Here is a 13439-nt window from a genome sequence, read left to right as displayed (position 1 = left end):
AACATACTCAAAGCTTTGCTATTGTGAAATTCGAGATCAAAATCTGAGCCAAGAAAACTGGACTGTATTATGGTAACTTCTACATAGGAGGGAAACCAAGAGTGAGCGAGCGATGAGCAAAGTGCAATCAAGTTGCAGCCAACTTAACGGCAACTCCGTAGGGTTTTGACAGAGAGAGAGAGCAAGAGGCGTGGTTTGCCATTGCCTGCCTCTGCGTTGCAACCCTGGACTTCCTTGGTGGTCTCCCATCCAAGTACTAACCAGGGCCGACCCTGCTTCTAAGATCTGATGAGATTAGGCTAGTTTGGCCCATCTTAAATCACCAGTTCCATCATGGGTTCCTGGCCTAGATTCCAACTCTAGTGGTCAGTTAAGCATACTTTGATTTCTGGAACAAATGCAATCTACAACAATATCTGGTTTTAATAAATAATCAGCTTTAAATAGTTATGAAAGCATCAAGAAGCATTATGGATGATCAAAGAGCCTCCAGGTTGAGTACCTGCAGATAATAAGCTGGGTAATTAGAGGAACAGCGTTTTCAGATGAGAGGGCTGCCAGAGCTGGAAAAAGTAATGTTCGTGATATACTCAGCTTATTATAGAAGAGTGTATTCTGTGTTGTAAAGCAGCAGGAAAGTTAAAAGAGCAAGGGAAGTAGTGTAATGCAACATTAATTTGATCTAAGGACATAGGAACATCAGAAGAGCCCTGCTGGATCAGAGCAGTGGTCCATCTAGTTCAGCATCCTGTCTCACACATTGGCCAACCAGTTCCTCTGGAGGGCCAACCACAGGGCATGGAGACCAAGCTGTTCATAAGAACATAAGAAGAGCCCTGCTGGATCAGAACAGTGATCCATCTAGTCCATCATCTTGTCTCACACAATGGCCAACAAATTCCTCTGGAGGGCCAACGACAGGGCATGGAGGCTGAAGCCTTCATAAGAACATAAGAAGAGCCCTGCTGGATCAGACCAGGGGTCCAACCTGACCAGACTCCCGTCTCACACAGTGGCCAACCAGTTCCTGTGGAGGTCCAACAACAGGGCACAGAGGCTGAGGCCTTTCGTGATGTTGCTTCCTGGCACTGGGATTCAGAGGTTGACTGCCTCTGAGCATGGAGGTTCCCTTTAGTCCCTATGGCTAGTAGCCACTGATAGGCCTCTCCTCCATGAATCTGTCTATCCCTGTGGCCATCGCTACATCCTCTGGCAGTGAATCCCACATTTCAATCACTTGTTGAGTAAATAAATATTTTTCTTTTGTCCATCCTGAACCTACTGCCCATCAGCTTCATTGTATGCCCTCGAGTTCTAATATTTTAGGAGAAGGGGAAAAAGTTCTCTTTGTCAACTCTCTCCACACTTATTTATTTATTTATTTATTTTTAGATTTGTATCCCGCCCTGCCAACGGCTCAGGGCAGCTAACATACGGCAAAGCCGGGTTAAATAGATAAAATACAATAAACAAACAACGTTAAAACCACAATAAAACCCATACAATAATCAAGGTGCTCTGATCTTCCTATGTAAATCATCCAAGATGGGAAACAGTGAACCCAATTCGGCGGCCAGCTGTCTCCAGCAGTGCTGTTCTGCGCACTTCTGCCAGGTGATGCTTGTCCCCCATGATAGGGGCAGATGATGAAGCACTACCACGGTGGTGGGATAGTGGCGGCGGCGGCTCCTACTCAAAAGCCTGGTGGAAGAGCTCCGTCTTACACTGAACTGCACACGGCCCCGCAGGGCCCGGATCTCCTCTGGGAGCTCGTTCCACCAGGTAGGAGCCGCCACCGAAAACGCCCTGGCCCTAGTAGGGGCAAACTTAACATCTCTGGGGCCTGGAACTTCCAGGAGGTGGAGACTCCTCGATCGTGTATCTTATATTCTAATAGTGAAGTCCAGATATCTTTGGCTACTTAAATCCACTGACTGAAGCTGTGATCAAGCAAGACAGATCTTTCTACAAACCTGAAAAGGGCCCTAGGTTTGCAGGGAAAATGTGAAATCTAAAACAAATACACTGGGCTGCTTTAAAAAGCAAAAAAAAAAGATAAAAGCAGCATCTGTAGCTTTAAGCAAGGGATTCCCTCAGTGGCTACTGCTAGGCAACCACAGCATGCTAAGCTTGACTCTGTGAGTAAAAGGCAGGGGGAGGTGGAGAGGGCCCTTTCCAGCCCTATTTTGACCGTAAAAAACGAAGATGCGCCGTAAAAAACTAGTACCTCCGAGGTACTAGTTTCTGGAAACCGCGGGGCAAGGGCGGGCGCCTGATCACGTTTCCGGTGGTAGCTCGTGGCATCCCGTGCCCGCCCATGTTCCGTCGCGAAAAGGTTTTTTTCCCTCAAGTCTCCACGGAATGCGCACAAGCACCCAACGGCACATGTGCACAGTTCGGTTAAAAAAAACCCACAACCCCCGCCACGACGCTTCTTTGCCGCGCGGCAGGATTTGTGTATGATCGGCACCTCCCCCCGAACCACGGGATGTTTGAACCGGCGGCCGCACGGTCGTTCGCTCCGGGGCAAACAGCCATGCCTCCCCCCCCCCACAATATCCGGCCCGTGTGACCGAGGCCAGAGTAGGGTATGTGAGACCCAGGTTTGAATCCCCATCTCCCTGTAGAAGCGGACTGGGTGATTTTGGACCAGTTGTATACTTTCAGACTTTCCTCCTCATATACTTTCAGCTTTTCCTTGTAGGGACAGTGCTCCTCCAACACTCTCAGTTGCCCTCTTCTGTACTTTTCCAGCTCTGCTGTACCCTTTTTGAGGTACAGTAGCCAGAACTGCACACTTCCAAATGAGGCCACACCATAAAATACAGGGGAATTATAAGAATTATAAAATTGGCCATTTTATTTTCGGTACCCTGGAGGGGACATCTCTCTCCCAGCCCATATATAACAAAGTGCTCTCCTGTCAGTGTAGGAGGAGGTTCCTGGTAATGGAAGGGCTCTTTCCCCTGAAGGCTGGCTAGCTAAATTATTTGCTAGACCAAAGCTGAGGTGTGTGTGGGAATGTATTTATTTATTTGCCTTTCTGGCAGAGATGCGCAATGGGGGTTACTCCCCCACTAGTATGCTCTCCCCTTGGGAAGTCTGGGCGATTTCAGGTTCAGCAGACAAGCTGCAAATGATTTGATTACCAAACTCTGCGGGGGGGCTCGCAGGGGGGGAGCCGGCTTTCCTTTCCAATAACTGTTGACGCCTGAATGCTGAGTGTTTGTGCTTTGTCCACCTCATCCTCTTAAATCCGCATTTCCCAACAGGACATGGCTGGCGACCCTTTGTCTTTCTAGGGCAATACTCGATATTCGGCCACCAGTAAGCAAATAAGCTTGGTTGATTGATGGGATGAGTTTTAGTCATTTGTAAGTTTGCATGTGAATAGAAAGTGCTGTTGTAAAAAGAAAAGCCGGTTTGGTTTTTAGATGATGCGGAGTCTGAGTCCAGTGGCGCCTTTAAGACCAACGAAGTTTAGTTCTGGGTACACCCAGAATTAAATTTTGTTGGTCTTACAAAGGTGCCACTGTGCCAGGTCTTAAAGGTGCCGTGGGACTCAAATTTTGTTCTGCTGCTTCAGACCGACCCGGCTGCCCACTTGAATCTCTCCTCAGTAGGTGTTGCCTTCAGAAGAGGCGTTCCCTCTGGTGTGGGAGATGATGCTTCTTCTGCCACTGCATCCCACATCCTGGGAGGGATGCCTCTTCTGAGATGACACCCATAGAACGATGAGCAAGCATTATCTAAAAAAACAAACGTTGATCAGTGTTCCCTCTAAGCCGTGGAACCTTGTGAGCAAAAAATCTACTCTGTGAGATGTGAGTGAGCAATTTGGGTACTCCATAAATTGGTTTGCTCTGGAGCTCTCCTTCCTGAGCTAAGGCAAAAATGTGTGAGCCGGAGGCTAAAAAACGGTGAGCTAGTTCACACTAACTCAGCTTAGAGGGAACACTGACGTCGATTCTTTTCTTCAGAGTGATGGTTTCTGTACTTGTACTAAAAACAAAAAAAGGCCCTGGTCACACGGAGAATTTGCCGTGCGAAAGGCACGGATGTCGGGCGGATTTTCGGGGCCTGATCACGCCGCAACATCTGGGAACCGTAGTGCACCCGTGGCGTCCCACCGAAGATGTGGCGTTAAAAAGTACCAAGGAAAGTGCACTAGTATCCGTAAAATGCACGGCACAGGCAGGCGTCGGATCGCGGGAGCGCTAGTATCCCGTGGCATCCGGCGCCCGTCCACATCCCATCGGAAACTGGATATTTTTCGTAAGCGCATGCGCACAAAGTTGAAACTGAAAGCAGTGCTGCTATGCAGAACTGCGCATGCACACAAACGCGAAACTTCTTTGCCACGCTGCAGCATCGCCGTGTGATCGCCAGCTAACAGCCTAAGCACAGAGACTTGGGGGATCGTTTGACTGGGCTACCGCACTTTATTTTACTCCAGGGCGAACAGCCACGCTTCCCCCCGCGTTATCTAGCCCGTGTGACCAGGGCCAAAGTTTGCTATCCAGTTCATTGGCACCAGCTTTTTGTCAATCAAGAGGTCTTAACTTGTCAAAGATACTGCCTGGACTAGACGTCCTTCCTACATGCCCCCCCCCCCCCCCCCCAATGCACTCTGCCACTGGATTATACTGGAGCCTTTGCAGTTATGCTTTTCGTATTTTGGAGCTCTTACAAATGCTATGTATGAGCAAGAGCGGAATTTTAATCACGGGAGAGCATGGATATAAATGTTCAAACAGTACTCAGGGCTTGCTTCTATATTTGGCTCTGCCTCAGAAGCAAGGCAAGAAGGGGAAGTACATTCTTAGTTGTGGCCATTTTTCCTCCTTGCCAAAGATCACTGCGCTGGAAGTCATTTATTAATGCTTCTAATGGGAGGCAGTTCAGGTTGAATCAGTAGTCTAATTATAGAAGTGATTCATGGCATTTTCTGGCGCAGGCTGAGTTTTATATGGAGATAAAACAAGAAGACCTTAAAGGCTAGGCCTCTAGAGCAGAAGAACAGAATGGAGGGAAGGACGGAAGCACCTTTTTGAATGACATTATTGTTGTTGTTGTTATTTAATACCAGAAACAGTAAGAGCAAGACTTAAGGTTTTGTGCCATTTAACAGATACGTTCCATGGATATAAAAGGCAGGGCTTTAATTTATTCTTGTCATGGTTGGAATCATTTAGATAGTCATTTCAAAGACATGTCTCTTCTGGATGAGAAATTGGATTTCCGTTGTTTCTTGTAATTTTTAAGGGTTCCACCCCCCTTGATAATATGTTGGGGTTTTTTTAATATTCTGGTTTAAATTAAGAGTACCTTCCTTTTTTCCCCCTTGCTATATTTTAGATAGAGGCCGCAGAGGTTAAGACGCTGAAGCTGCAGACCGGAAGGTCTGTAGCTTGGCAGTTCGAGACCCGAGTGCACCGCATGACGGAGTGAGCTCCCGTCTCTAGTTCCAGCTCCTGGCAACCTAACAGTCCAAAAGCAAGAAATTGCAAGTAAATAAATAGGTACCACTTCTGTGGGAAGGTAACAGCGTTCCGTGCGTCTTGGCGTTTAGTCATGCCGGCCACATGACCACGGAAACGTCTTCGGACAGCGCTGGCTCTCCGGCTTGGAACCGGAGATGAGCACCGCCCCCTAGAGTCGGATTTGACTAGCTTTCGAACAAGGGAAACCTTTGCCTTTACTATATATTAGGATCTTTGTACATTTCTTCACGGGTTTAAGGATTTATAGGTACAGGTGAGGCTATGCCGGTGGTCATGTGGGCTGGTCATGTGATGGGAGACTTTCCAGGGATGTGCACCTTCAGGTGCTGCTCCTTGGAAAAGTTGGGCAGGGAAATGAACCTTGGTATATGGGGCAAAGGGGGACCGCTAGCCAGACCCAAGCCAACCCCCCCCCCGATATTTGGTAAATAACAGGCAATAGATTTGGGTTTTGGGCCCCCAATTGCTGATCCCCAGTCTATACGGCCCTCTGGTTAATTGCATTTCATTCTGGTGAAGCAGTAAACTCAGTAATAATAACTTGATGAGTCACCGTCCATTTCTTTTTAAATACCCAGGTCAAGAGGCATGTTAGAATGACTGGAAAGCACACACACCGCACCTCTTGGCAAACACTGCCCACAGCACTTGTTCTAGTGTTGTCAAATGCCTGGGCATGCCCATAGAAATCTTCTTAGAAATGTGGCAGGCCAGCCATGCCATAGCAAACACATTTTAAGCATTCTCCTTGGGCAGAACGCAGTGTGACTGCAGGAGATGTGTGCAAAGACCACAGTCCTCCGTGGGCACTCCTGAACGATGGCTTACCGACTCCCCACTGAAACAGAAACCAGATGCAGATTAAAGGTATAAGGGAGGGAGTAAAATCCCCAATTCTGCTATGTTGTGGTCTGCGCTTTCTGAGTGCTCCTGAGTGCCCAAGGGCTGAGACTTCAGTGTGACTCAGCTGGCCAGCTGTCTGTGTGCTAATGACCCGTCTTAGCTTGCTCAGTGGAGCCAGCACTGGGCTTGTTGCATAGGGTTACCGCACAAGTGTGGAATTCAGCACCCTGAGGGTGTCTGTTCTTACTAAAACTGTAGCTGCGGAGAGGAATTGAAAAACACTTTTTGCTTTTCGCTGTGAGACTGAAATCGGGCTTCTAAGTCGCCACTGGCCAGTGGCAAATAAGAATTAAGAGCTGGCATGGTATAGTGGTTAGAATGTCAAACTAGAGCCTCGGGAGAACCAGGTTCGAATCCCAACTCTGCCATGGAAGGTTGCTGGGGTGACTTCGGGGGCCAGTCACACACTCTCAGCCTAACCTACCTCACAGGGCTGTTGTGAAGATAAAATGGAGAAGCGAATTGCACAAGCCACCTTGGATCCCTGTTGGGAAACCAAGCACATGTGCTTCTGTCGACTGGGAAAGTGCCAGTCCGCTGCTTTGTTTTCCCCTTGTTGTTGTCAGCATACCACAAATAGCTAGCATAGACTTGTGGGCTGGTTTAAAAAAACACAAAAAACCTTTGAATCCCGCAATGGAAGAAAGGCAAAATATAAACCTTGAAAATGAATACAAGAACTAAATTAAAAAAAACCCCAGTGGTGTTCTGGAAAGCGAAATTGAACCTCCATGGGCAGAAGCAGTATGGCTCTTAATGGCAGATGGTAGGAGTCCTAACATCAGGGGAAAGCCACCCCCTTTTGTGCCAGTTTTGTGAGCTTCTAGAAGCTGGGCGCTCTTTTTGGAAACAGAGTGCTGGGTTAAATGGATACCTTGACCTGGAAAGGGGTTCTGACATTCTTATAAAGAATTAGACGCACTCACAGATTATCTCCAGCCTCCCAATCGTAGCTAGGATATTGGATCCTCCTTGTACAGGTGCAGTCTAGCGGCAGCCGCGAGCAAAAAGTGGAAGGGCTTGCTCGTGAGCATCGTAGAGACCTCGGTTTGTCACTGTCTGAAAACAGGATGCTAGGCTAGATGGACTGCCTGAGTCAGATCCAGCAAGGCAATTATTTCTTTCTTGCCAGAAAGATGATTTCAAAATCTGGGTAACGGATTATATTTGTTATTTGGAGAGCAGAGTTTCTAAAGTATTTTTTCTCCTCTTGGCAGCCATGAGAAATAGGACTTTACCATAAAAGAGTGAGACCCAAGAGTCTTGGCGTGCCCTGTTCTATGCCAGAGTAAACTCTGTCAGCCGAGCATAATTGCAGATGGATAGAAAAAAGGGCAGGCATCATTTATAACCCAGGCAGTCTCATCCTTGAATGGGGTGGTGAGGAGACACACACACACAAACAGCAGAAACTTTTCCCTTCTGCTAGTCACAGCCTCGAAGGCGAGTCCTTTTGTTTGCCGGATAACTCCCTTGGCCTCTTCCAGCACTGTTTGCTCAAAACACGTGCAAAGTTGCTTTCCGTGAAAGCAGGCAGATTTATTTAGATTCACAGCTAACCAGTTAAAAATATCTGCCGGCACTGAAATGCGCAGCTTGCAGGCCACAGACCTCTGAGCTTTCAAACATGTGCAGAGACTGAAATAGCTTGCACAGAAATGAGTGGCAGGGAGGAGAAATCCCTTTGTCCACTTTTCTTCTCCCTGCTTTCCTTTTCCTTTAATTGAACAGCGCTTCTCGAAATATTGTTTCAGACCCCCTTCCTGTGTTACTTTGGCAGGGAGGTTGGGAAATTCCTGGAGGTTTGAGGGGTAGAGCCTGGGGAAGCCGGGTTTGGGGGAAGGGACCTTAGTGGAGTCCGATGCCCCCAAAGCAGCCATTTTCTCAATGGGAACTGGACTTCTGGAGATCGGTAATTCTGGGAGATCTCCAGACCCGACCTGGAGGTTGGCAGCTCTGCATGTGGCCTTCTCCTTGCCTGTCAGCCTGAAATAAAGCGCTGGTGCTGCCCTAAGTGTGCAGAGGGAAGGAGCCAGTGCCCACCCAAACTGATGCTCAAGACACAGTTTCTCTTCTCCCTCCCTTCGATTGTACCTTATTTATTGTTGTTGTTGTTAAATTTACTTCACTAATACCCCATTTTTGTCTACAGTGGGGACTCAGGTAACATACAACAATCTCTCTCTCCACTTGATCATGACAGCCCTGTGAGGTAGGCTAAGTTGAACGTGTGTGACTGGCCCAAGGTCATCCAGCAAGCTTCCATTGCAGAGCGGGGATTTGAACTTGGGTCTCCCAGATCCTAGTCTGCCATCTGAAGAAGAACTGGATTTGGGTCCTCTAACTGATGCAAACTGAGTACATGTGCATAATTTCTCTTGCTTTGCGTAATTTATTCTGGTTTTATTAAGCGTGGGAAGGGGCCAGGAGATATGTGGGAAGGAGAGCCAGTCTGGTGTTGTGGTTAAGTGCGCGGACTCTAATCTGGGAGAACCGGGCTTGATTCCCCACTCCTCCACTTGCACCTGCTGGATGACCTTGGGCAAACCATAGTTCTGATAAGAGCTGTCCTTGAAAAAGAGCAGTTTCTGTCAAGAGCTCTCTCAGCCCCACCTACCTCCCAGTGTGTCTGTTGGGGGGAGGGGAAGGGAAAGGAGTATGTAAGCCGCTCTGAGACACCTTAGAGTAGTGAAGGGCGGGGTATAACTCCAATCTCTTCTTCTTCTTCTTTCCTCCCCTCCTGTTCCCCAAGGCATGCCACCAAAGCGGTGGGGGGAATGTGTGGTCTCTGGCAAACAGAACCTGAGGATTTAAAAGTTAGAAACCTCCTGCTGGATGAGCCCAAAGTTCTCTCTCATCCCGTATCCCGTCCGGGCCAGATGCTTTCAGGAAACCCACCGACAGGACACAAAGGCAGTAGCCATGTGCCACGCTGTTTTATCGCCAGCCTCTGCTAGAGAGAGGCAGCTTCTGAATGTGCACATTCCACCCAGCTATCCATAACTGTATTCTTCCCTATGAATTTATCTAATCCCCCTTTAAAGCCGTCTAAGCCAGTGGCCGTGGAGCTGTAGATTCCACAACTGGTTTAGGCCCTGCGTAAAAATGTGCTTTCTTTTGTCTCTCCTACCTCTACTATCAGTCAGTTTGTTTGGGGTTCCTCTGAGTCCTGCCACTCTGTAAAAATGGGGTTTCCTGTTCTGGCACTCTGTAAAAAAAAAAAGGGGGACATGTCCTCTGTCTGCCCCATACATAATTTTATAAACCTCTAGCAAATCTCCCCTATGTTTGACTTTTTTTAAACTGGGGGGGGGGGATCCAAATTCTTGCCTTGAATGGGTATGTTTTGGTTGCTGTGCTGTTAGCTGTCTGAGGGGAAGAGGAAGAAGAAGAAGAGATTGGATTTATACCCCACCCTTCATTCAGAGTCTCAGAGCAATTTAAAAACCACTTCCCCTTCCCCTCCCCACAACGGACACCCTGTGAGGTAGGTAGGGCTGAGAGAGCTCTGACAGAAACTGCTCTTTTTCAAGAATAGCTCTGAGAGAACTATGGCTTGCCCAGGATCATCCAGCAGCTGCAAGTGGCGGAATGGAGGCTCAAACCTGGTTCCCCCAGATTAGAGTCCACGCACTTAACCACTACACTAAACTGGCTCTCAAAGGTGGGACACAAATGAACATGTTGGCTGCCCATTCTTGCAAGCTCTGCAGTGCACTTTTTGAAATAGGGCAACCAGAACTGTATGCCGCATACCAAATGTAATAGCACCATAGGTTTCTCGCCTCTATTAATACCTGGCTTAGGATAAGTCACAGTCCTTCTGATATTACTTCACTAATTCTCAGGGACGGTTTCTGTTCGGCTTCGGGCAGTCTATCAGAAGTTACATCTGCTTGGTTTTTCCCTCTTCAGATAATGGCCTTGGACCAGGCAAGGGCTGTAGTCAAGCAAAGGATATTTGATATCGAAAGGCAGAGTGATATCGCTAGAGTACCGACCTTCTTGGCCCCTCTGATAACAAGATACTTGACTACTCCAGCAACTTACTTATCGCTCCTAGAAATTCCACCTTACTGTAGAGCTTTTTTTATGGCCAGATGCGATATTTTCCCATCTGTGGTAGTGGAAGGTTGGTATAAAAAGATGCCAGTGATACAGCGGGTTTGCCCTTGAGGCACTGATAAAGTGGAGATGATTGAGCACACTTTGCTACACTGTGGTTACTAGCAAGAAATTGGAGCAAAGTTATTCAACCCTTATTAGGGAGATTTCTCAGTTATCCAGACCCAGAGATTAGTAAGCAGTTCCTGTCTGATTCTAACCCCCAGTTTACAGTAACTTGTGCTAGATTTTTAGCTGCAGCTTATAGAATTTGTAAGGAACAAATAAAGAAGTGAAGCAGATGAAAGTGGAAGTGGATTGGATGAATTCTGTGTTTTATGTATTGCTACCCCAGGGTACCTTGGATTTACGATGGATTCTTACTTGTGTAATATTTTTATATCTGTTTTAAAGATTTTATATATGTTTCCAATCCTAACAGTTGGGCTCTTAAAATTGTTTTAAGTGAAATGTGCTGGTTATGTACCGAATTAAAAATAAACTGAACTGAACACCATAGATTTTAAATTAAACGTATCGGAAGTGGTGAGGTTTGTGTAAGGCTGGTAGAACGACATAGTACCCAGTGCTCCCTCTAAGCAGTGGAGTCCTGTGAACAAGAGTTCTACTTTGTGAGCTACTGGCAATAAGGTTGTGAGCAGGGCCGTCCCAAAGTTTTTTTGCGCCCTAGGCGGGGCTACCTTCTGGCACGCCCCCCCCGCGCGTGCCCAATTATGGGGTTGCCAAACTCCAGGCAGGGCCTGGAGAGAAAGATGTTTTATTTCTCTCCCCCTTTGGAAAGGTGGGGACTGGGGAGGGGACAGCCGGGCCAAGCCCACGCGCTCCCCCCAGACCAGCCGGCCTGTCTTTGCCGTGACAAGCAGCGGTGCCAACTCTCGAGCAAGTTTGCTCTGCCCTGGGCTAGAGCGCCGGGCCAGGCCAGCAGCCACTGGAGGGACTCCCTCCCTGTGCCCGCAAGCCTGCGATCAGTGTGAGGCCCGGCTTCGGCAGCACCACTCAGCCCCAGGTCGGACCGTCCCCGAGAGCCTCGGCCACCTGCCAGCCTCTTCGCCCCCACCCAGGAAGACCCCCCACCCCTGCCGCCCAGGCCTCAGGAGCACGAGGCGGCTGAGGGAAGCAGCCAGGCAGGCCCTCCTTCTCCTCCTCCTCAGGACCGCCCCCTCCCCCCGCCTGGCCGCCTCAGGCTCGGCGGAGAAGCCCACAGCTTCCGCCGGAAGCAGAAGGAAAGTGCCGCCGGGGGGGGAGGGATCCGAGCAGCCCGCCTGCAGAATCCTTGGCCCCAGCTGGGCTCTCGGGGCTTCGGAGGGAGCTCTCCTTGGATCACTGGAGGCACCGGCAGACTGACCGGGACGAAGGCGATCCGGAGGTAAGGAGGCGAGGGGGCGCACTGCTGCAGCGCACTGGAGGCCAGAGCAGCGCAGAGTCCCCAGAGGAGCGCGCCTTCCTCCCTCCTCACTTCCTTGCTGGCCCCTCGCCCCCTCCTGATGGTGATGCTGCTAAGCAAGCCGGCGGGAAGGAAGGGGTGCATTGTGGGCGCCCAGAAAGCTGTGCTGCAGGCAGGTGGTGGCAGCGGCAGGGGCCTCGCTGCGCCCCTGGGAGATCTGCGCCCTAGGCCAGATACTAGTAAGCCTAGTGAGAGAGCCGGCCCTGGTTGTGAGCGAGCGATTTGGCTACTGCATAAATTAGTTTTCTCTGGAGCCCTCCTTACTGAGCTAAGACAAAAATGGGTGAGCCAGAGGCTAAGAAATGGTGAGCTAGCTCACACTAACTCAGCTTAGAGGGAACAGTGGTGGTAACCCCCCAGGTGTAGCTCTGCCTCATGGGACTGGTGCAAAGTGGCTGTGGAGTTTTCTGGTTAAGCTGGGCAGAGCCGGGTCGTCTGGAAAGCCTCCCGTCCGGAGCAGGCCGCAGTGCTCAATGCAGGCAGAATTGCTTCCCAGTCAGACGGTGCAAATCCCTGTGCTCTTTCTTCCTAGACTCCCAGCGCTCCCATCTGTCGTCCCTCACCATGAAGTTTATGGACAAGTTCCATTCGCCCAAAATAAAGCGAACGCCCTCCAAGAAAGGGAAGCAGCCGGACCTAGTGGAGAAAACGCCCGAGAAAGCAGGAAACAAGGTAAGCCACTTGAAGAGATGGCAGAACTGGCAGGGGCGGCCTTGAGGTTTGCTTTTTTTTATGCACGCCTGGTATGGCTTGGCTACTATTACCGGAGACTTCCCTGGTACATGTATCAGTGGCGTAACATTTGCACAGCAGTTATCTTTTCTGCAGAGCTCGGTGGTCTTCTTGGCAACCTCCCTCCCCAAACGTGGCTCGTGATAGATTAGTGTGGCCATGTGATTTGGGGCAGTGGAGGAGAGGAAGAAGGGAGAAGATGGGTCAAGACAGTCAGATGTCCGGAAGTGGCTCTAGAACGCGGGAGGGCCGAGGCGCGTGTGCCGGCAGCACCGAAAGAGGCTTGGTGGCAGTGAGGGACCACTGTGTCAGTCGGCTCGCTTATCTTCCCCACCCTGCCCCACAGAAGAGGCAGAGAGAAGAAAGCAGGTGGATGCTGGCTCCCTCCCTCCAACTTTGCGGTGGCCACAGTGGGTCTGCCTTCTCCTGTCCTGCCCCTATGAAAGAGGGAGGGGGAAGAAGAAGAGATTGGATTTATACCTAGAGATGTGAAGGCCCGGAAAAAACCCCGGAAAAATTCGGGGGAAAACCCGTTTTCCCCCCGTTTTTTCCTGAAGCCTTTTTTGTTTTTTTCCGAAAAATTGGAAAAATTGAAAAAAGAAAAGGAAAAAAATTGATTACGGAACGTTTTATTTTAACATGATGAATAAAATATTTTAAGACAAAGTGTTCAAATATTTTCCGTGTGTGTGTGTGTGTGTGTGTGTGTGTGTGTGTGTGTGTATATATAT

At 49.2% G+C, this 13439-nt stretch overlaps 1 protein-coding gene across 1 annotated transcript in view; it reads left to right on the top strand.

The window, feature by feature from the left end:
* Nucleotides 1-6309: 6309 nt before the first annotated feature.
* Nucleotides 6310-13439, top strand: part of RAPGEF1 (Rap guanine nucleotide exchange factor 1) — a gene marked incomplete at its 3' end in the record, with an annotated part of 81683 nt that continues 74553 nt past the window's right edge. The window contains exons 1-2 of the mRNA XM_015415394.1: nt 6310-6371; nt 12509-12648. Coding sequence (XP_015270880.1) covers nt 6359-6371; nt 12509-12648 — 153 coding nt within the window. The remainder of the gene's footprint in view (nt 6372-12508; nt 12649-13439) is intronic.

This window comes from Gekko japonicus, unplaced genomic scaffold (genome assembly GCF_001447785.1).
Source record: "Gekko japonicus isolate JY-2015 unplaced genomic scaffold, Gekko_japonicus_V1.1 scaffold1071, whole genome shotgun sequence".
In the NCBI taxonomy this organism is placed as follows: Eukaryota; Metazoa; Chordata; class Lepidosauria; order Squamata; family Gekkonidae; genus Gekko; species Gekko japonicus.
The sequence above is the reverse complement of the archived record's forward strand: the minus strand, read 5'-3'. Positions and strand labels throughout refer to the sequence as shown.